The 22,203-nt window shown below is 46.7% G+C and overlaps 1 protein-coding gene across 2 annotated transcripts in view; it reads right to left on the reverse strand.

Moving 5' to 3' along the window:
* Ephx2 (epoxide hydrolase 2) overlaps positions 1 to 22,203 on the reverse strand; it is a 38,227-nt gene that overhangs the window by 12,131 nt on the left and 3,893 nt on the right. For both annotated transcript variants that reach the window (XM_075950096.1, XM_075950097.1), the window contains exons 2-12: positions 20,183 to 20,267; positions 14,930 to 15,089; positions 13,425 to 13,615; positions 12,680 to 12,802; positions 10,815 to 10,883; positions 9,142 to 9,237; positions 8,610 to 8,688; positions 6,241 to 6,275; positions 3,305 to 3,331; positions 2,225 to 2,310; positions 609 to 720 (exon numbers count right to left, since the gene is read on the reverse strand). In XM_075950096.1, the coding sequence (XP_075806211.1) occupies positions 609 to 720; positions 2,225 to 2,310; positions 3,305 to 3,331; positions 6,241 to 6,275; positions 8,610 to 8,688; positions 9,142 to 9,237; positions 10,815 to 10,883; positions 12,680 to 12,802; positions 13,425 to 13,615; positions 14,930 to 15,089; positions 20,183 to 20,267 (1,063 nt within the window). The remainder of the gene's footprint in view (positions 1 to 608; positions 721 to 2,224; positions 2,311 to 3,304; positions 3,332 to 6,240; positions 6,276 to 8,609; positions 8,689 to 9,141; positions 9,238 to 10,814; positions 10,884 to 12,679; positions 12,803 to 13,424; positions 13,616 to 14,929; positions 15,090 to 20,182; positions 20,268 to 22,203) is intronic.

The raw sequence follows: 22,203 nt of genomic DNA on the forward strand, positions 1-22,203 counted from the left end.
TGAGGGCAGCAACTTCAAGAGAGCACCCGGTTCTTGCTGTGCTATTTGCAGAAGCCAGCCTGGCATCATCCCCTGCTCCTCAGCCAGTCGCTACCCAGACAGACATAGGACATGTTCACCTACTCACAAAGGACATACTGGATCTGTGGTCAGGAGGCCTGAGCCTGTTCGCAATGTCATTTCTACATTTCTAATTAATGCCTCAGAATATTTAAGGGGCAGAACTAATCTGAAAGAGAGAGGGGCAGGGGAGAGGGAGAAAAAGAGAAAGAGGAGAGGAGAGAGGAGAGGAGAGGAGGGGAGAGGGGAGGGGAGGGGAGAGGAGAGGAGAGGAGAGGGGAGGGGAGGAGAAAGGAGGGAATGGAAGGGGAGGAGTGGGGAGGGGAAAGGAGAGGGGAGGGGAGGGGAGGAGAGAGGAGAGGAGAGGGGAGGAGAGAAGAAGGGAAGGAAGGGGAGGGGAGGGGAAAGAAGAGGAGACAGGAGGGGAGGGGAAGAGAGAGGGGAGAGAAGGAGAGAGGAGAGGAGAGGAGAGGAGAGGAGAGGGGAGGAGAGGGAAAGAGGGAGGGGAGGGGAGGAGAGAGGCAACAACTTTGGCGTCCCACACTTACTGGTTCTTGGAAGTACAGTTGATAATTGAAAACCGGGATAGATTTGATAACTTCCATAGGCGGCACCTCAGGATTCGCTGGCATTAACGGAGTGTTGAGACTGGCCACGGCTCTGCAGGAATGAGCAACATCAAAACAAAGAGCCTGCTGAGACAGACACGGCTCAGAAAGGGAAATGACATGCGCGGGTCTCACTCCGGCCATGAGTGGGAGAACGGGATTAGAACTCAGGCGTTTTCATTCTTACCCTAGTAGGGTTTTCCCACTCTGTTGCAGCTTTTATTTTTAACTTACCTGCCTTACACACACACACACACACACACACACACACACACACACACACCCTTCTGGGAGTGACTGGAAGCAATCTCTACAGAACTAAGGGTTAGAGTGCCTGAGACAGAACAAGGGGGGACCTGGAGATCAGGGCATGCTGGGAAGTCTCAGGTCTGATGCTATTCAGCAGAAACCTCCTTTCTGCCAGTAAAATGTTTCTAAATGTTTGCTGGGAAGAGACTAAATTGAGAAAAATAGCACATATGACCTTCCTTAAGCTACACATCCTGCTCATGGCTATATTCCCATGGTTTGTTTTCAACAGCATGTAATATGCTCATACAGTTACTTTTTGGTGAACCTGATTGTTTAAAAATTGTGGTAGTTTAAATGAAAATGGTTCCTTAAGTTCAGGGAGAGGCACTGTTGGAGGTGTGGCCTTGTTGGAGCAGGTGTGGCCTTGTTGGAGGAAGTATGTCACTGGGGGCTGGCTTTGAAGTTTCAGAGGCTCAAGCCAGGCCTAGTGGCTCACTCCCTCTTCCTGCTGCCTGCGGATGGAGATATAGAACTCTCAATTCCTTCCCCAGCACCATGCCTGCCTGCACGCTGCCATGTTTCCCGCCCTGATGACAATGGACTAAACCTCTGAACTGTAAGCCAGCCCCCAATTAAATGTTTTTCTTTATAAGAGTTGCCTTGGCCATGGTGTGCCTTTATAGTAATGGGAACCCTAACTAAGACAAGAATCAAACTCTTATTTTCGGTTTAAGTGAAACAGGAAAGAGAGGGAAGGAGGGAGTAGGGATGGGGGAGGAGAGTTCTGCCTGTAGTTTTGTAGTTGAAGAGACCAAGGGCTAGGAGGTGGCATGAATTGTCACATGGTCACTTCAGGACAGAATTGAAAGCCTCTCTTGTTCTTTCTTACTCTCTCTGTAGCCCAGGGTAATCTCAAACTCACAATCCTCCTGCTTCAGCCTCCTAACTGCTGGGATCATAGGTCATGCACCACAACACCCACTTAAAGGGCTCATTTTCTCACTCTTGGTCCAGGGTGAACGCTCTCCTTCTGTCTAATGCTGGGACACAATCCCCCCTTAGCACCCCTTTATCCACTCAGAGCCAGCCCTGTGCTCCCACAAGGCACTTCTGGCTCTGAACTACTTGCCTTGTTGTCGGTCATGGGGTCAGAGCTGTTCCTAGGAGTGCAGTAGGCCCGCCTCTGTCTGTTCACCTTCCCTGTTACATACTTGTTTCCTGAAGTTATGCAGAGCCGAGGCGCCTGTAGCAGTTCACGCAGGACTCTAAGCCCAGCCCGCTTTGCCAATCCTCACGCTGCTTACCTCACTCTCTCAGGGTAGAAGAGAGCCATGTTCCACACCAGGACACCAGCCCAGTCATGGCCAATGAACACTGCTTGAGGGATCCCCTAGAGAAACAAGAAGAGACACGGTGAGGGTGGATTTCTGAGATGCAAAGGCCCCTTCTTGACAGCAGAGTGATTCCACCTGGAACCCCCAGACACTCCTCTGAGGCATGTGTCCTTATTAGCTCCACCTCTCACATACAACCCCTCCTCAGTCTCCACAAATGACTAGGCTTGAATTTCCTTGGAAGACAGGACCATTAGCCACAAGTTCCTTCTCTCTCTCTCTCTCTCTCTCTCTCTCTCTCTCTCTCTCTCTCTCTCTCTCTCCCCGTCTCTCCCTCCCTTCCTCTTGCACGCACGCACACACATATGCACAAACACAAGGCACAGACGGCACTTCCTGACCCAATTCCGTGGAGTGCAGACAGCCATCGTCCTCCCCTGTTTCCTGCACAATGCCTACTGCTGAACCAGAAGTTAGTCGCCCGGCTTTCTCTCCATCGTATATCCAGTTAATAAGCTAGGCTGCACTGCTCTGGGGCTCTCTGTTCTCTCTCTCCATTGCCATTAGCCTTGAATATTCCTTCTCTCCAGTCTGCCCTATGATCTTTGCGTTCCCTTCCAGCCAATGCCATGAGGCAGAGAGGTCTCGGGAATAGTACGTGTGCTATATGGTGGCCATGGCCACTTTCATTCCTGTGACCGAGTTTGATCTGAGATTGTCGGAAGAGACTTGAGTTTTAATGAACTGTGAAGAACTATTTTCCCACACCTTTTCCTGATACTCAAGGTTCCCTTCCCTGGATGGAAGCCAACAAAGGCATCTCCCTTTACTTTCTTGAATGAATAGCAAAAAGACCCTCTCTACCCTCCCCCTTGCCTATCTTTAATTTTGGGACCACCCCTTCCTCCTTCCTGCCTGAAGCCCATGTCTCCCCCTGTCCTGGTCCTCTCTGCTCATGGTCACCAACAGCTCCAAGGCATCCAGCTCTCCTTTTATTACCAAGATCCACACAAAATGCTCCAGAGAGATCAGCTCGAGGGAAAGACTCACCAGCTTATCTAGGAAGGACACCATCTCCTAAAAACAGAACACACAGACTCGGCATCAGATGGGCAGGGTGGACAGAAACAGCCTGCCACAAGCCACACACTGTCAGGACAAGCCTCTGGAAAACACCATTTTGAAGTGATGGGCTGTCACTGGGTAGATGATGTCCTGAGCCCTTTCCTGAACCACAGCTTTCCCTCTGTCTCCCGAGACCTCTTGCAGGCTCTGATAGAAGCCATGGGTTCTCTCCTGGGGAAGCACACATGAACACCACTTCACACTCTGCCCTCACTTCTAGGAACTCAGGAGCTCCTAGAGATCACAGCAGCACGGGCCGCACACCCAGATGAACTACAGGAAACACCTTTTCACATTCTAGCTCATCGGAGAGGGTTACAGTGAGTGCAATGTCCTCTCCAGACTCTGTGAGCTGAGAATCATTCTTGGATCTTAAGGAACCTTGGAAAACATACAGCCCCAGTCAGCCACTTCATCTTACACCCGAGAGCATGACCTACAACGGTTAAATCCCACCTGTAGACACATCTCCAAACACCACTGAACTTTAAAAAATATTATTGCTATGTTGCATCCAGAATTATCAATTTGGAATCTCAAGACTATAAACATGCAGGAGGTTTATGGGGCAGAACACAGACTCCCAATCTAAAATAAAAACCACTCATGTTTATTGCAGCATATTCATGGAAGCCAAAAGATGGCACCAACCTAAGTGTCCCCCGGTTGGTGAAAAATGCAGAAAATTAGGGGCCCATACACAAAGGGGCACAAGTCAGACACAAAAGGGTGGAATCAAGTTATTTGTAGCAACATGGAGAACGTGCTGCTATAAATGAGACGAGCCAACGGAGGAGGCAGGTAGTGTGTGAGCTCATTCTCACGAGGTCTAGGGCAGTTATCTACGAAGCAGCGTTGAAGGACGGCTAGCAGAGGCAGAAACAGTGGACATGAGGAGGATGAGCATGGGATTGATCAAGGGATAAATAATTACAATCTGAGAGGGAGAGGCGGGCTTCAAGAGCCCTGCTCCACAGCAAAGTGACTAAAATTAGTGGTGACATATTCTTGAGAGCCGTGGGGTGAGTGTCAGGTGCTGTCAGCATAAATGATGATGGCATGAGGTCATGCCTCTGTCAGGTACCTAGCTGTGATCATTGCAGAGCGGATATTAAACATCAAAACACCTCGTTATGCATCTGTGTGAGGTCACGCCTCTGTCGGTTACCTAGATGTGACCGTTCTGCAGAGGATATTAAACGTTTTGTGATGCATGACAAAACACATTACTTGTCAATTAAAAATTAAATAAGAGAAGAGTCCAGCTTCGGTAAAACTAAGGTTATGCGATGAACTGCCACCCAGATTTAGGAGTTGTGGTTGAGGGAAATTGTTTTGCAAAGTATTTGGGGAGTTATGATGAGAAGGTTTTCCAGGCACTTGAAGACAAGCGGTGTTATGGGCCTTAACTTCATTTTTTTTTCTAACCTTGTATTTGAAGCCAGTGTCATCTTTTTAAATACAATTTTATGTTTAAATTATTGTGGCAACTTTTTAAAAAGAGAATTATGAATATAAGTCACATACCATTTAGTTAGCCCCTCCAAAGTCCACACTTCAGTGGGTTTAGTATAACCAGACTTGTGAAACAATCACCATCATACAGCATTAGAAAGTTTTCATTGCCATAAACATTTTAAACTTTCCAGGCTGGAGAGATGGCTCAGTGGTTAAGAGCACTAGCTATTCTTCCAGAGGTCCTGAGTTCAATTCCCAGCAACCACATGGTGGCTCACAACCATCCATAATGAGACCTGGTACCCTCTTCTGGTGTACAGACATACATGCAGACAGAATACTATATGCATAATAAATAAATAAATCTTTAAAAAAAAAGTCTTAAACTCCCCTTTAGGCTTAACCCATCAAGCACCACTCTCTTTTCTCGTTCCCCTGTGTCTTGGCAGCCACTAATCTGAGCTCCCTCTGGATTGCCTGTTCTGAACACTCCATAGAGACGGAGTTAATTGATATGCGGCCTTTGTAACTGGCTTCTGCTTGATGTTGTAGCTTCCAGATTCACTCACAAGGGGATGTGCTCCACTGCACCATGGCTCTTCATGCAACCTTCCGGGGCATGGATCGTGGCACAGAACCCGTCTACTCATTAGCGGATGGTGTTTGAGCTGTTCCCACTTTAGGTACTATAGATGGGGTTGCTTTGAATAGTGGGTTTTCTCATCATCAGGTCTCCTGGGCTAGTCTCTAGTAGTAGCGGATGTACTAGTGACACATCAAAGACACAAGGACAGGAACTGTTCTCTTCATCTCATCATTCGTGTTGGTCTCAGGACCCCATGCAGGAACGCGGTTCTGTGAAGCACCCCAACGCACCCGCTGAGACCACATTCCAGCAGAAATAAGGTGAGTGGGTGGTGGTGGGGTGCGAGAAGCTCCTACAGTCAGTGACTGGGAATTTGGTGGGCAGACCTGAGCAAGATCGGGAATAGGAGGAGAATCACAGCTGGGAAACAGGCAGGAGAACAGTCCAACCTCAAAGCTGGGCTTTTCTTTGAGCTTTGTGGCAGAGAAGCCATGGTTTACACGCAGAGCTGCTGATTGAAGACTCTCGGAACTGGATGGAGAGTGGAGAGTGGAAGGTTTCAAATCTAGGTCTACTGGTTGTCAACCTTGGGCAGCAACCTTAGGCTGTCCAGTTGTATTTGGGAATCACACGTTATGCTTCATGCATGTTGGCCAACATTTAGAATTATCACCTTCATGTTTACTGAGAGTCAATAACCAAAGGCTGTGTATTGTGCTTTCTTATGGTTTAAATGGACACCCAAATTTCCGGCTTAGGCCAGGGAGAAACTCAGGATGGAAACGGCATTGTAGGTGCTACTGAAGAGGTTTCTTACCTTACATAACACTTCCATGGCATATTCCTCTATCTCTGTAATTAGAAATGAATGAATGAATAAACAAACAAATAAATAAATAAATGCCAGGCATGTTTGTAGATACCTATAATCCCTAGTATTAAGGAGATAGAAACAGGCAGATCTCTGTGAATTTAAGGCTCTCCTGGTCTATTTAAAGAGACTCTGTCTTAAAACACACACACACACACACACACACACACACACACACACACACACACACACAACAGAGATATATAATGTGATTTTTTAAATTTACAAACAAAAGTTCCTTTTACCCAAACAAACAAACCAAAAGCCGTAAAACCCTCCCAATACATTGATTCTGTTTACTTTTTAAGTCTATTTTGAGTTGGGTATTGAATATCACAAAAGAGAAAAGCCCAACTTGATTTTGTTGGGTGTTCCTTACTGTCACTATTGAAGACCTAGGTCCTCCTTGAGGTGTGGTCCTGGCACCCTTGTCAAAGACTGGTTAACAGTGTGTGTGTGTGTGTGTGTGTGTGTGTGTGTGTGTGTGTGTGTGTGTGTGTGCGCGCGCACGCGCGTGTGTGTGTATGTGTGTGTGTGTATTTACTTCCAAGCTCTTTAATCTGCTCTTCTTGTCTGGACCTCTGTCTCCATTCTGATATCACACCGCTTAAGTTCTGTGAACTTGGAATAGTATTTGAAATCACAACATTTGATTTCAAATCCCTTCATCTTTGTTCTTTTTCTCAAAATGCATTCATTTCATTGTGGATTTGTGTTGTTCTGCATGAATTGTAGAATCTCTTATTTTAGTCTAAAAGTATGCCATGGAGCACTTGGGAGGCGGAGCCAGGGAGTGAATTTAAGGCCAACTGAGTTATACAGCAAATCCCTGTCTTAGGGGAAAAGAAGCCATTGAACTTTTGATAAGGGCTGCAACGCCCTTGAAGACTGCTTGGGGAGTAAGTGGCTCTTTTTAAAACCAATCACAGCGATTCCAGTGAGCACAAAGAAAAAGAGATTTAAAAAAAAATCCAAATGGCGGAAATGTCAGAAAAATAACAAAATCAATCAATAAAAGTTCTAATCCTTCACGTTTCATAAGCTCTACTGAGAATGTGACGTTGCGGTGTCATTCTTGGCCGACTTTCCTGAGCTAAGTTAAAAGCAAGTATTCTCATCACCAACACTGAAGAGCAGATTTCCCTGGGCTCTACAGAGAAAGCCACCCTTGAGTCTACGCTCCAGTTTCGTGTCATCCAGGAGGCAAGAGTCACTGAGCCGACATTGCCACACTTAGGGAATGACCCGCCATGCACTCCAGGACAACATGTCAAGGGACCTGGAGGGTGGTTCAGTGAGTGGCCAAAGCCCCAGCCTAGGTCAGCAGGCTTCAGCTACAGGAGCCCGCCATGCCAGATGTGGTCACTGGAGTTAGAGGGTGTGAGAAGCAGCTTAGGGAGCCCAGCTGTCAACTGCACCACTGTCTTCTGGAGGAGCTGTGTTCATGTCTGGCTGCATCATGCCCCTGTCTCCGCACCTGGGCTCTGCAGACCTCTGGACTAAGGACTCATTTGAACCTGATAAGAATGAAGAACTCTTCCTACCAGGAAAAAAAATGCTCAGAACCCTACAAATGGCCTCAGGGTTGAGAGGCTATATAAAGTTTACTCTTGGGTTCTGCAGCCATATAGGGCTCAGATCTGACCTACAAGTGCTGCAGAATCCAGCAGTTCTAAAGAACGGAAGGAAGGGGTGTGCAGGTGCTGTGCACACGCCCATGTCCAGAGCAGTGCTATTCAAAGTAGCCAAAAGATGAGGTAATCTGGTATTCTTTGGTCACAGGCAGATGGTGGTTTGTACTCTGTGAGAACATTCATCCTGAAAGAGAGGAGGTGCTGCAATCCGATAAACACTGAAGTCACCATACTAGATGAGATCCGCCAGTCGTGAAAGGGTAGCTATCTGTGAGCCCACTGACACGAGGCATCAGCAGCCACCTTCACGTGGAGAATGGGTGTGGCCAGGGCAGAGGGGAAGAAACACTGAGGAGCTGAATCTGGTCTTTCAGCTAGGTAGAGGAAAACCTTTCTAGAAATAGATGGTTTGTTCCACATCCCGAATGACCAGCAGAGGGTTGCTTCTGGCTGGAGCCTGTGGGCCTCCTGGGTCCCTCAGAGTGTACAGAGCAGCTGTAACCCAAGCCCAAAGAGACAGAACACTGCAGGAGAGGATCAGGGCCTCACAGATGTGCTCAACCTGAACAGAGCAAGCTCAGGGGGCTGGAGAGCTCAGGGGCGCTAGAGAGCTCAGGGGCGCTAGAGATGCCAAACAGAGAAGCATGACAACACAGGACGTCTATAGGACAGTCAGCTCACCTGGAGGGGATGATGAGTCACCATAGCCTTTCATGTCTAAAGCCAGAACCCGGAAGCCTGCCTGGGCCAGAGCGGGGATCTGAAAAACAAAACAGTCCAAGGGCCTGGCATTGTGGCTTCACCAGTCCTTCGCTAGTCTCCTTGTTTGCATCCCTTCCTCCCTCTCTCTTGTGAATGGATCCACCCAAAGTGCCATGTGGTACCCATTAGTCCCCTTCCCATGGAGAGAGAAGAAGCCCATCTCATAAAACTGCCATGGGCAGTGGCGGGGTTGTACACTGCAGCAAAGCCACATTGGGCAGAATATCCTTTCTGACAAAGCCCTTGCAAATTTCTGTGCTCATTACTAAGATTTCCCAGCAAGAGGTGAAGAATGTCCTCAGTAAGTGGCCGCAGGATCAGTATGGCCCCAAGGCTGTTGAGGCCTTGTGGTCCCAATTTGCAGATGATTCGTCCACAACACCCCACGCTAGCCCACAGCATCTCTCTCTCCTCACCCTGACTGGGGAGCACCTTCCACAGTTTCCCTTACCTGGTACCGCCAAGAAAACCAGCTCTCAGGAAACCCATGGCAGAGGCACACGGCAGGGCCAGAGCCCATCTCCACGAAATGCAGACGGCTCCCAGGCTGTGAAAGAGAGTCGGGAGTGATAATAACCTTGATGCCAGGGTAGGCAGAACAGGTATTCCAGAAGCCATTGCAAGGGACATCCAGACCTTGCCTGACCCAGCCACCTCAACTTGAGACCCAAAGGCTAGGTAACAATGGCTGGGGACTGTGAGTGACCCATGTGGGTGACACGCCAGGCAGTTTTCTCTGCAACGTGAAAAGGTTATGCAGTTGGGAGCAAACAGAATCAAAACAGTTTAGCTTCCTCTTTGGCAATGTGCAGAATACTATGTTTATTTTATGAGAAACTATTTGCTTCGTGTGTGTGTGTGTGTGTGTGTGTGTGTGTGTGTGTGGTGTATGAGCATGTATGTGATAGAACATATGCATGTATGCATGTTTGACACCCAGAGGTCAACTTGAGTATCTTTCTGTGGTGATCTGAATGACAAGAACCCCCCAGAGGCCCATGTTTTTAATTAATTGGTCTCTAGTAGGTGGAAATGCTTGGGAAGGATTAGGAGGTGTGGCCTTGTTGGAGGAGGTGTGTTACAGAGGGTGAGCTTTAGGGTTTCAGAAGGTTTGGGTTATTCCCAGCATGCTCTCTCCATCTCCCACTTGTGGACCTAGCTGTGAGCTCTCAACTGCTGCTCCAGCCACTTGCTGCCCTACCTTTGTCAACTATCAAAAACTCTAACCCTCTGCAACTGTAAGCCCAAACAATGTCTGCCTGCTATAAGTTGCCTTGATCATGGTATTTTATCGCAGCAACAGAGTAGTAACTAAGACACATTTTCTAGAGCTGTCTACTGTATTTACTTAACTTTAATTTGCTTGAGACAGAACCTCACTAAACAGGTTATCCTTGTTGCTCACCAAGCCCCAGGGATCTGTTTGTTTCTGCCTCCCAGCGACTGTGATGGCAAACACACACCGTCATGCAAACATACACCGTCATGCCTAGCTCTGTGTTTTACACAGTAAGTGCTCTACTCACTGAGCCGTCTCCCCTCCCCAGAGGTCTGCTTCTCAAATAGGAATTGTTTGTACAGTCCTTTAGGGTGACTCTGTTGGCAAGATGACCCTGAGGGCTTTTAACGTCTGCATTATCCCTTCTCCCTGGTACATGCTGGCATTTTCTAGACATGCCTCCCCCTGGCAATAGTGATGTGGTCACAGGACAGAGTCCTGGCCCATCAGAAGACATGAATGCTGCAACAAGGGCTCGGTCACTCACCATGCTTTGTTCTCTTCTGTTTTCCTATCTGTGCACTGACGACTCAATGGCCCTCGCTATTCCGCATACACGGCCCTCGCTATTCCGTATACACGGCCCTCGCTATTCCGCATACACAGCCCTTGCTATTCTGCATACACGGCCCTTGCTATTCCACATACATGGCCCTCGCTATTCCGCATACACGGCCCTTGCTATTCTGCATACATGGCCCTTGCTATTCCGCATACACAGCCCTCGCTATTCCGCATACACGGCCCTCGCTATTCCGCATACACGGCTCTCGCTATTCCGCATACACGGCCCTCGCTATTCCACATACCGTTTTAAGTGGTCAGAGAAAACGTGGCTGACTTACCTTCACGGTTACATACCCATGGCTGACATCATTTGGATTGCAGGGGACTGGCAGAGGGGTCTCAGGAAACTGAAAATATGATGGGCACAGTGTGAGACCCCAGACATCACCTCTGCCACCCCTCCTGAATGCGTCCTGGTGGTCCTCATGAACCAATCCCCTCCAGTTCGGGCATGGCTGGACTCCATGGGTTGTCTCAGTCCATGGAGTCTTGTGACTGAGTTCTGGCCAATGGAATGCAGACAGCAGTACATGGCCCCCTGGTTAAGCCAAGAAAACCCTCATAGACTCTCTACAGCACCTCATCTCCCATCTTTCAACTGGGCATCGTGTGTGATTTTGAAAGCCTCCAGTGGAGGAAGTAGGCCCTCTAATGACTGGCTATATTCCAGAAAGGCCCTGGGGCTCCAAAATGAACGTTATATGAGCCAGAGAAACACAGACTTAGAAATCTTTATGGATTCAGTCCATGCTTCACAGAAGTCCTCAGAAAGCCTAGGCACAGGCTAGGCATAGCCGCTGCCTCTCTGTGATGCTCTGTCAGAAGGGGGTCTCTCTTCAGTCAGCTGCAGCCCAACTCTGTGCCTGTCTTAAACTGTTGTTCAAGTTCCCACCGTAGAGTTCCAAGGACTGGGCATTGTCAACAACAGACTGCTCTCTCCTCAGTTTGGGAGGACAGAGGTCTTAGATGAAAGGTGTTAACGGGGCCAGTTAGTTTCTCCTGAGACCTGACTTAATGTTTATAGATAGCTATCGCCCTCTGTAACCTCATGTGTCCCTCTGGGGGCCTGTGGCTTAGTTTCTACTTCTTTTTTTTTAATGTTATTTATTTATTATTTATACAGTGTTCTGCCTGCATGTATTCTTGCACACCAGAAGAGGGCACCAGCTCTCGTTACAGATGGTTGTGAGCCACCATGTGGTTGCTGGGAATTGAACTCAGGACCCTTGGAAGAGCAGGTAGTGCTCTTAACCACTGAGCCATCTCTCCAGCCCTAGTTTCTGCTTCTTACATGAAAGGACCATGTCATATTAGGTTGCTGTTCTCCCTTCTGGTCTTCTGTTGCCTTAATCACCTCTTCTAAGGCTCTGCGTCCAAATCCAATCACATTCTGAGATACTGGGCATTGCCGTTTCAGTATATGAATTTCTGAGAGCCCATCCCGTAACAGCCTGTGTCCTGGGCCTTGTCCTTGTCCACTAGAGACCCTGGACCTGTCTTTGGATAACATCTATGTAAGGAGGAAAGTTCCAGAACACTCCCTTCTTTACCTTACTGGTGTCAGTTCCCAAAGTATCAATAGCAGAGGATGAGCTACTGAGCACATGGGCCAGTCAGTCTCCTCCTGACTGAGCCCTGACTGCACAAGCTACACCTGCTATCTCGAGTGTAGATGGGCCCACCTCAGAAAGCTGTCCTCCAAAGTGGGGGGCTTAAACTCTGGAATCTAGTCCCCCTTGTCAGAGAGAACAGCTCAGAAAGTGAGTCCCATCCGGGTTATGCTACACTCTAGATGAATCTTAAGGGCATTACACCAAAGGGGAAACATGCTAGAAATGAGAAGTCACACACTGTGTGAGTCTACGTATCAGAGGCACCTGGAAATCAGACTCATAGAAACAAGAAGCAGAGTGTAGATTGGGGGCCATGTGAGTCGTTATTTAATGGGACAAGGTTTTGGCTTTTTTTTTAAATGGAAGAGTTTGGTAGCAGATGGACTGGGCTCCACACCATTCTGAACGTACCTAATGCCTCTGATCTCCTCACAGAGGAATGAGAGAGCACCTCGGTCTCCTTGCTGTCTTCTCCCCAAACACTACAGAAGGACAGCAGGAAGTCAGACCCTGCTCAGACATAAAGTTACCTGTGTCCCTGTGACCTTCTCCAGTTCTCTCAGAGCCGTGTCTGTGTCACGGACCAGGATGGTGACCATCCCCATTTCTCGGGCTGGCTTCAGATTGCTCCCAAAGTCATCTAGGAAAACAACCTGGACCCAAACAGTACGAGCATCAGCCAGAGGAAGCATCTCGAGTGAGCAGAACATCAGAAGGAAACACCTGTGAATGGCTCCAGGGACAATCTCCTCAGGGATGGGGCTCTAGGTTTGTTTTGAGCATCTTGTGAGGTGGGTCCAGCAGGAGGAATGGACAGTACGTGAAGGAGAGGGACCTTAGTCCAGTCAGCCTTTAAGATGAGAGGAGGTGAGCATAATACAGCGTTTCAGCAGTGTGACTCTCAGGACCCTTAATAAACAGAAGGATTCAAGTAGGCCCGGATTCTTGGACAGGGAGACTATGGCAGAAGGAGACCCACTCCCAATCACTAGCTTTGTGTTCTTGGCCAAGTCTCCCGAGGCCTCTGTTTCTTCCTTAGTAAATGTGGGAAGCTGCTCTAACATCATCTGATGGTATTGACACCGCACAAAGGGCCACACCAATGGTACGTTCTAGACTGAGCTATGGTCAAAAGCATCCCTCCTGACACAAGAGGAATGGGCCTAAGACCAGGCTTCCAGGCCTCAAGTGCACCCCAGTCTGTCAGCTCCATCAGTCCCCTGTTGCAAGATCTCTGTGACAACCCTTTCCCCTGAAAAGGGAGTGTCTACTCACCTCATTGGGTTGGGCCTTCAGGGTTTCCAGTACAAACTTGTAGATCTGAGGCTCGGGTTTTATCAGCCCGACCTGACAGGACTCGATCAGGAAGTCGAAGTGCTGGCTCAGATCACACATCATCTGTGCCAAGCTGCCTCGCGTGTCACTGTCATCCAGCCAGTTGTTGGTGACGATGCAGGTTGTGAATCCTGAGCAGGGAGAGGGAGTTGCCAGGGAAGGGATCAGCTATAGGGAGCCATATTCTGGACGCCTCAAAGGGGTCCACGTGGCTGAGATAAGGATAAGTTTGGGGGACTCAAGTGTGGCCGGACCCTACAGACGGCACAGACCACCAGGCTATTAACTACATTCATTCCCAGCTTTCTGGGCAGAGAAGAGGTATTCATCCTCCTGTGAAGAGACAACCTTGTGTGTTTAACACTCTTGGTTCCCCTAGTGCTTATCTGTGAGCGCAAAGACCTTGTGCCCTCTACAAAAACAAAAATGCCTGCCCTGAGCATTGTGAACTGAATTCCCATGTCAAAACTGGAGAAACAAAGACAGAGATGCATCATCCCCTGGCTCTGTCTACACAGACAAGCAAGAAACAGGAGGTAATGGAAGCGAGACAGATGAGCCTATGGTGAGCGAAGAGCTCTGGATGTGGGATGGGCTATGGCTTGACTGTGTCTCCTAAAAGCTCGCGTTGCAAACTCAATTTCTACTGTCATAGTGCTAGTGGGCAGAGGTCTAACAAAATAGCTGGGTCACGAGAGCTCCACCTTCATGACGGAAACCAGTGCTTGTTGTAACATAATGGGAGCTGCAGGTGAATATCTTGTCTTTCAGGCATTCACACTGTGTTCTGCCCTTCTCTTTCCCAGCCAGATGAGACATAGCAGGAAGACCCTCACAGATACAGCCCTCTTGATCTTGTGCTCCTTTGTAAACTCTCTAATCCCAGGTCTTCTGTTACAGCAGCACAGATGGACTGAGTCAGATGTCTTGACCACAAAGACATAAGTCTGATGCGGTAGTTTCACTGATGCTCACGAAGAAGAGGCAGGCACTACAATAAAATGCCTGCCCATGCATGGATGTGACTTCGCATCTTAGACCGTATGACATCATCTCAACTCACACCAGTTCATAGCACGACTCTGACACCCAAAGACTGGAAAAATCAGAGTTGCTTAAAAGCCTCATTTTAAAATCTGTGGCAGAAGTTTGGCCATTTGGATAATTATTGATAGTAATTAGTAACAATGAAAGGATAGAATTTTGTTCATAAAGCAGTAACTGATCATTGCTTTAATATATAAAATTATATCATTTCCCAGGGATCCTAAGAGTAAGCTAGTTAGTAAGAGTTTTCTCGAGTAGTAACGCTGGTTCTGGAGGCTTGCTTTAAGGGTGTGTCAGATCTGTGACCTTGAGACACTTAGCTGTGTTCTAACCTCAGCTCTCCCAGGGCTCTGGTGTAGCCAGGCCACGCATGGAATGGGCAGCATAGAGTCTCTTACCTTTCTTTCTGAGAGCAATAGCCGCCTGGAGCATGGGGCGGTTGATGCTTCTTGCTGCCATGGCTTGATTGAATATTTGACTTATGGAGAAATCCTCAGGTAGGCTGGTTCCAGAGGCGCTGGAGTGCTTCCTGCAGCTCTCTTCCATGAGTGGTGCCCACTGTAAAGCAAACAGATGTGGGAGGTAAGCAGGGTCAGTGGTTGCAGCCTTGGAGAAGGCTCAGAAGCACCATGAAGTTGAAATGTGTGCGTTCCAATCCTAAGAGCAAGCTCCCCGAGAGAAAGGACACAGGTGGGCTGCACTAGAATAACAGGAACTGGGGAGCTCAGAAGCTGGCTAAACTCCTTCCCCCCAATTCTGAAGTCTGTGACGGTCAAAGTCAAGATGCAGACAGAATGGTGTCTGTTTCATAGACGGTGCTGCCGCTCACTTTGCTCAAAGGAGAAGGACCTAAGTAATCCTCTAGGGTCCCTTTTCCAATCTCTTCCTGAAGGGCTGCACTTCCTGTGAGTGGTCAGAAGCTTAACATACAAATGGGAGAATGTTGTGAAATAGATGGTAAGTAGGCAAAGGTGTGTTATATTTGTTTATGCTGCATTTGTTCAATGATGAAAAGATATGTTACATTTGTTTATACTGCAGTTGTTTAATTATGAAAAGACATGTTGCTGCTTCACCTTGCCTGCCTAAGGCGCCTGATTGGCTTAATAAAAAAGTTGAATGGTAAACAGCTATGCAAGAGAGTGATATGTGTCAGAGAGAATAAGTAGAAGGAGAAATCTAGTTTCGAGAGAGAAAGAGAGAAGAAGAAGAAGAAGAAGAAGAAGAAGAAGAAGAAGAAGAAGAAGAAGAAGAAGAAGAAGAAGAAGAAGAAGAAGAAGAAGAAGAAGAAGAGAATGAGGGAGAAAGAGGGACATGCCTGGGGCCAGAAACCAGACATCTGCCAACCAGCCAGACACTGGAGAAAAAAGGAAAGTAAGACATAAAGCAAAGACCTGAGGTGCAAGGTAGATAAAGAGAACCAGGTTAATTTAAGTCAAAAGAACTAGCCAGAAATAAGCCTAGGCTAGGGCAAGCATTCATGACTATTGGGACCAATTAAGTCCTGGCCTTCAGCTGCTCTTCCCTGCTAGAGCCTTCTAATGGAAGTTACTAAAAGCTGTGTTTTGCCTAGAGGATCAGAGGATGGGATGTTCACCTGTTGGCCATTGACTGCAGTGTATTTAAGCCTCCATGGTGCTATTAAAGAGGGGCTCTTGTACCAGCGATTGGACATCCGTGTGTCTGTCTGTCTCTGTGTGTGTTTCCTCAACCTCCAGCCCCTTGCCCGAAGCTCGTGAACTGGGTTCTAGCGCATAGAGCACAGAGAGGGGGTGTGGTGCGTGGCACATGACTAATAATAAGTCTCCATGTGATGATCTGGGAGCTGGTTGGTGACCCAAAAGAAAGCCTGCCACAGTTCACAGACATTAAAATAACAGCCAGCCTTCAAAGAGAAACTACACTCGTGACTACTGATATGGTCTGAACAAACAATGTCCTCTCAAAACCGGAACATTGAAGTCCTTGAATCTTAGAATATGACTTTGGGGGACAACGGCTTTAAAGACGAGGTTTAGGCAAAATGAGGTCACTAGGATGAACTCTAACTCAATAAGGTGTACAACCTTAGAGAAGGGGATCAGAAGAGGCCGTGATGCTATCATTTAATAGCAGTACTAGCCTCCAAGTTTGATCCAAAGGGCTGCATTATTGGTGCCTTTGGGAGATATGGGGGTGAGAGGTCCTTATGTGATTGGGAGCCTCTGCTAGGGATGGTAGGCTGGCAACTGCCCACCCTCTCTCTCCTAACTGGTCCATAAGCTGTGCAGCCTAAACCAGATGCCCAGCACTATGGAGCTGTCCAGTCTTGGACTGGACTCTTCTCTGTGAGATAAATAAATATTTTCCCTTTGTAAGTTAATTGCCTCCGATATTTTATTCTAGCAACATAAAGCTAATTCACAGAGGGAAAACCATGCATTGATACAGCGAGAAACTGGCTGTCCACAAAAAGAAACCCCAGAAGAAACCAATCCCTTTGTAATTCTAATCTAGAACTTTTCAGTTTGTTTCAGCTACTCAGTCGGAGGCATTTTACTATGGCAGTTTATGACGGACTAAATGTCTTCATCCCACTAAAAATGAGTGTGTTGAAGTCTTAACCTTCAGTGTATATTATCTGGAGGTCTGGGCTTTGGGAGATGACTGAGTCATAAGAGTAGATTCTCCATGCATGGAACCCTAAAAAGATAGGGGAGCTTGCTATTTCTCCTACTAGGATACAGGAGGAAGAGGGTTTACTGGAATCCAGAAAGAGCACCCTCCCCAGGTACCTTGGGTTTTCTAGCCTCTAGAAGATTAAGAAATGAAAACCTGATATTTGAGTCACCCAGTCTCCTGCAGTTTCTTTACAATAGCAGCCTAAGCTACAACAGAGCCCGAGTAATCTCACTGCAGAATGAATCACAGTATAATACCCCACTGCTACGCTATTCATGAGACTCTCAATCTAAATCTGCCCAGAAGCCCAGCAATCTCAAGATACACAGAGTAGGGCACATGCATACAGTGGACCCCCAGTGAGCCCAATAGTTGAAGAATAAACTATTGCTAATGCCTTCAATAGCATCTATGAACACCACATAGACAAAGCCAAGCGAAATATGCCAAATAGCAAAGTTCCCTTTGTCCAGATGCTAGCACAGACAAGAACGATGGAGGTTAGGACTGAGGCAGCAGCTGCTTGTGGAAAGGTCGTGTCCATAGGAACATAGAGAGAGGGTCCCACTATGCTCCCCATGTGTTTTGACCTGGTGCTAAAGTATGAGTGTGTTCAGTTTGGAAATCGTGGCCAGAGCTACATTGGGTGCACCCTTCTGTTCTCATCCTGCACACAAATGAAGTGAAGAGTCCAAGCTCACTTCTGCACTGGTTGGTTGTTTTTTGTTTTGTTTTGTTTTTTTGTTTTTGTCAACTTGAGACCAACTAGGTCATCTGGGAAGGGGGGGAACCTCAGTAAGAAAATCCGTCCATCAGGCTGGCCTGTGTGCAAATCTGTGGGGCATATTTTTGATTAATGATTGATGTGAGAGGGTCCTGCCCACTTCAGCCAGTGCCACCTCTGGGCTGGTGGCCCTAGGTGCTACAGGAGAGGCAGCTGGTGTAGGCCCTGAGAATAAGCCAGTAAGTAGCAGCACTTCATGGTCTCTGCTTCTGTTTCTACCTCCAGGTTCCTACTTATGTTTGAGTTTCTGCCCTGACTTTCCTCAGTGAAGAATGGTGACCTGTAAGCCAAATAAACCCTTTCCTCCCCAAGTTGCTTTTGGTCAAGGTGTTTATCCCAATAGTAGAAAGCAAAGTAGAACAACTTCCAAAGATAATTTTTTTTTTGTTTTTCAAGACAGGGTTTCTCTGTAGCTTTGGAGCCTGTCCTGGAACTAGCTCTTGTAGACCAGGCTGGCCTCAAACTCACAGAGATCTGCCTGCCTCTGCCTCTCAAGCGCTGGGATTAAAGGCATGCGCCACCACCGCCTGAGCAAAGATAATTTTTTAAAAGGACAATTCAAGATTTAGGCATCTTTGTCCAGGTATAATTCAATTTCTCAGACTTCTAGCCCTGTGAGTTTCTAGATGAGCAGAAACGGCTCAGGAAGTCTGAAGCAGGTGCATGTTAAACCGCCTGCTGGAAGTTCACCCCAAACCATCCCATGTCACTGAAGATACACAGCATTCCCCTCCTTATTCTGAACAATGCCACTGAAGGTGTTTGTACTGGATAAATCTTCAGAAATAGTTGTTCCCCATGGCATTGGCACAACTGTTCTTCACTGTTTGTTGTTGTGATGTTGTGATGTGTGTGTGTGTGTGTGCATGTAAATGCATGTATGATTAACTGACTGCAATATTCTCAGCAACACCACATAGTGTGAGCCCCACCTCTCTCTCTCTTGTTCTTTCTCTGTTTTTATTAATTTGAAAGTAGGCACACAAAGTAATGGATTTCATCATGGGGTTTTCATAACGCTCTGTGTCCTTTTTAAATTCAATTATCTTATTTTGAAAATTTCATCTCAGGGTACTGTATTCACAGCATTTCCACCCCTCCTCCTCACTCCTCCAACTCTTCCTGTGTTTCTTCTGTTCCCTCTAATTTAGCATAGCTTGTTTATATGTGTGTGTTGTGTGCACACATGTATATGCTTGTGTATGTGTGTGCATGTATACATGTGTGTGTGTGTGTGTGAGTGTATGGATGTTTAGGACTAACCACAGGGATTGGATAATCTATCAGGGGTCTCCTCACTGGAGAAAACTATTCTGCCTTGTTCAGCAGCCATTAATTGTCTATAGTCTTCATCTAGGGGTGCGGTCTTGTAAGATTTTCCTCATCCATGATGGCATATCAACTGATGACCTCATTGCGATGGTCTTGTTTAGGCAGTTATATGGAGATTTCATGGCTACAGCTTCCCTGTCATATATGGAAGACACTATCTTGCAGCAAACTTTTTGGTCCTCTGTCTCTTATGATCTTTCTTTTTTAATGAAATGGTCCCCAAATTCTCTAATCAGATAATAATTGTCTATAGTAATATAGTTTTTCCAAAAAGGTGATTTAAAAAAACCTGTGGGTTTATAAACAGATTCTTTATAGACACACAAATTGAGACTCTATCTAATTATAAAGTAATTGAGAATTTAGCACCAGGACCAGCTCTTTTACTGAGCACTGACTGAGTGAAACACTCTGCACTAAGCATTCTCAGGTTTCACAACCACTTGGGCATGGGTGGTATCATCATGCATCTTACTGATAACGCAACGGAGGTTTCGAGAAGTTAAGGAACTTGCTGTGGTCTTGACATGTAAGTAGGGCCTATAGATTCAAATCCAGTCCCTGACTCCAAAGTTTCCTGCTCTATAGTTATTGAGTTAATGGTTCAGTGGCTCTGTCTTGAAATAGCTGCTCTTGTTGCCAAGTTTCTTGTCACGGTTCCTCAGGGCTTGAAACGTTCCTCAGGTTGGCCCAGGCAGACTACAGTGCGGTCCAAAACACACTGTCCAGTGTCTTGCTGTTTTGTAAGTTATAGGGGGTTGCGGGGGGGGGGTGACTTAAGAAAACATGACCTTGCCCATGGTGAGTTGAAGGCCAGGTGGAAACTCAGTAAAGCATTGAGCCTCCCAAAGGGGTCCACACAGTGTGCCCTCACCTGGGAGAAAGTGATCTTCCCTCTCATGAGTTCCTCATTGGGTCCTTCTGGGGATTTCTTCTGGAAGACGTCTATCAGGAAGCCTCTGGAAGACACAAGGAATATCACCATCACTAGCCGCCATTTACATTCACAGACAAACTATTGTCAGAAAGACAAGAAGAGGTAAGCCAAGGTCATGTTTGTCCACATGAAACCATCCTTAGCTCGCATTTTTCAAAAGGAACAAATTTTTTTTCCTGGAATTTATTATGTACATATAGTTCCCACTTTATCTTAATCTCTCATTTCTAAAAATATTTCTTGTGTTAAGGTCTGAAGTAGCTCACCTTCAAAATTCCCATGCTGAAGTTTTACCTTCCAGTACTTCACAATGGGGCTATATTTGGAGATGGAATCTTTAAAGTGATAATGAAGTTAATGAGGTCCTAATTTAACACAATTGGTATTCTAATAAAAAGAGGTTATTTAGACACAGATGCACACAGAGATGGTGCTAGCTTCAAGTCAAGGACAGATTTGTTGGAGGGAACCAACTGTCACGAATATAGAATGATATTTTGGATTAAGAATCTGTGGTTTCTGGTCAGTTGGGGCTGAAGAATCAGATATGATTAACAGGAGACCAGAATCACTGAGGTTAAATCTTCTGGGAGGTATTTCATCAGGGTTAGTACTCAGAAGCTTTTACTGGGGGCAGGAAAGGGCAAGGCTGCATCTCATACTGGCAACCAAGCCTGGCAGTGTGTAAGAGTCTCCCAGATGGTATTAGTTTTGATGACATAAAAGCTGCAGGATTAAAGGGGCCATGAAAACAACTCAGCCTCAGTACTGTGTGGCAGGGTCAGCAGGGAGACCAGCCTCCACTGTAGTAGAGGCGCCAGCATATTAGAAGTACCTGGACCATGCTACACCCGCCTAGGACAGTGATGGGTGTGCAGTGGAGCCAACCTGAGCCTGAGACAAACTGTGTGTGCTCCGTCTGCCAGCACTGGGGAAGAAGAGTGTTTAAACCCACGGGAGCCCAGGAGCTCATGAGTGAGTCCCAGATGTCAGAGACTGAACTCTTTACACTGTTGGAATTTGTGTTTTCTTTGATCTGATTATACTGTACTCTGGTTCTTCTCTCTTGGAATAAGAAAATATGTAAGTTTTTTTTTAACTTTATAGGAGCTCACAGTTAAGAAATCTCTTGATTTTTAAAAAAGATCTTGAACTTTTAAGTGTTGAAAGATTTGAAGACTATGGGACTTTCAAAAGTCATACTACATTTTATATTGTAATATTAACACGGAGATCTTGGGTACAAGCCACGAAATGGGTATTACTCAAAGGGACATGCTTGTGCGTCAACATTGACATGGGGTAGACGAAACTGTCATAATTCGCTTTTGCCAAACTGGCACAGATCTAGACACATCTGGGTAGAGAACATTTCAGTCGAGGAGCTGTCTCCATCAGACTGACCTGTTGCCAGGTCTGTGGAGCATTTTCTTGATTATTGATTGATGTGTGAGAGTCCAGCCCACTGTAGGAAGACCATCCCTGGGCTGAATAAGAACAGCAGCTGAGAAAGTCAAGAATAGCAAGCCAGTAAGCAGCATTCCTCCACTGTTTGTGAGCCAGTTCCTGTCTCCAAGCTCCTGTTGAGTTCTCATTCTGGCTTTCCTAGGTGATGAGCTGTAACCATCACCAAACAAGTAAGCTAAACAAGCCCTTTCCTCCCCAAGCTGCTGGTTGCCATGGTGTTTATCACAGCAAAAGAAAAACAACGAGAAGATCAACTTTTCTGAAACCTTGGTCTTGGCCTTCTACCCTTCCAGAATGCTCTCCTACTAACCCAGCCAGTCTGAACTGTTGGCAGCCCTGATTAATGGACATACTTCACCTGTTATCAGTTGCAATGCCAAGTCCTTTGCAGACATTTACCATCCCCAAGTGTGAGAACGATTATCTCCTACTTAAGAATTTTGTTTTTGATTATAGTGGAGTATCTTTTTTAAAAGAAGATTAACCCTCTT

This window comes from Microtus pennsylvanicus, chromosome 15 (assembly GCF_037038515.1).
Source record: "Microtus pennsylvanicus isolate mMicPen1 chromosome 15, mMicPen1.hap1, whole genome shotgun sequence".
In the NCBI taxonomy this organism is placed as follows: Eukaryota; Metazoa; Chordata; class Mammalia; order Rodentia; family Cricetidae; genus Microtus; species Microtus pennsylvanicus.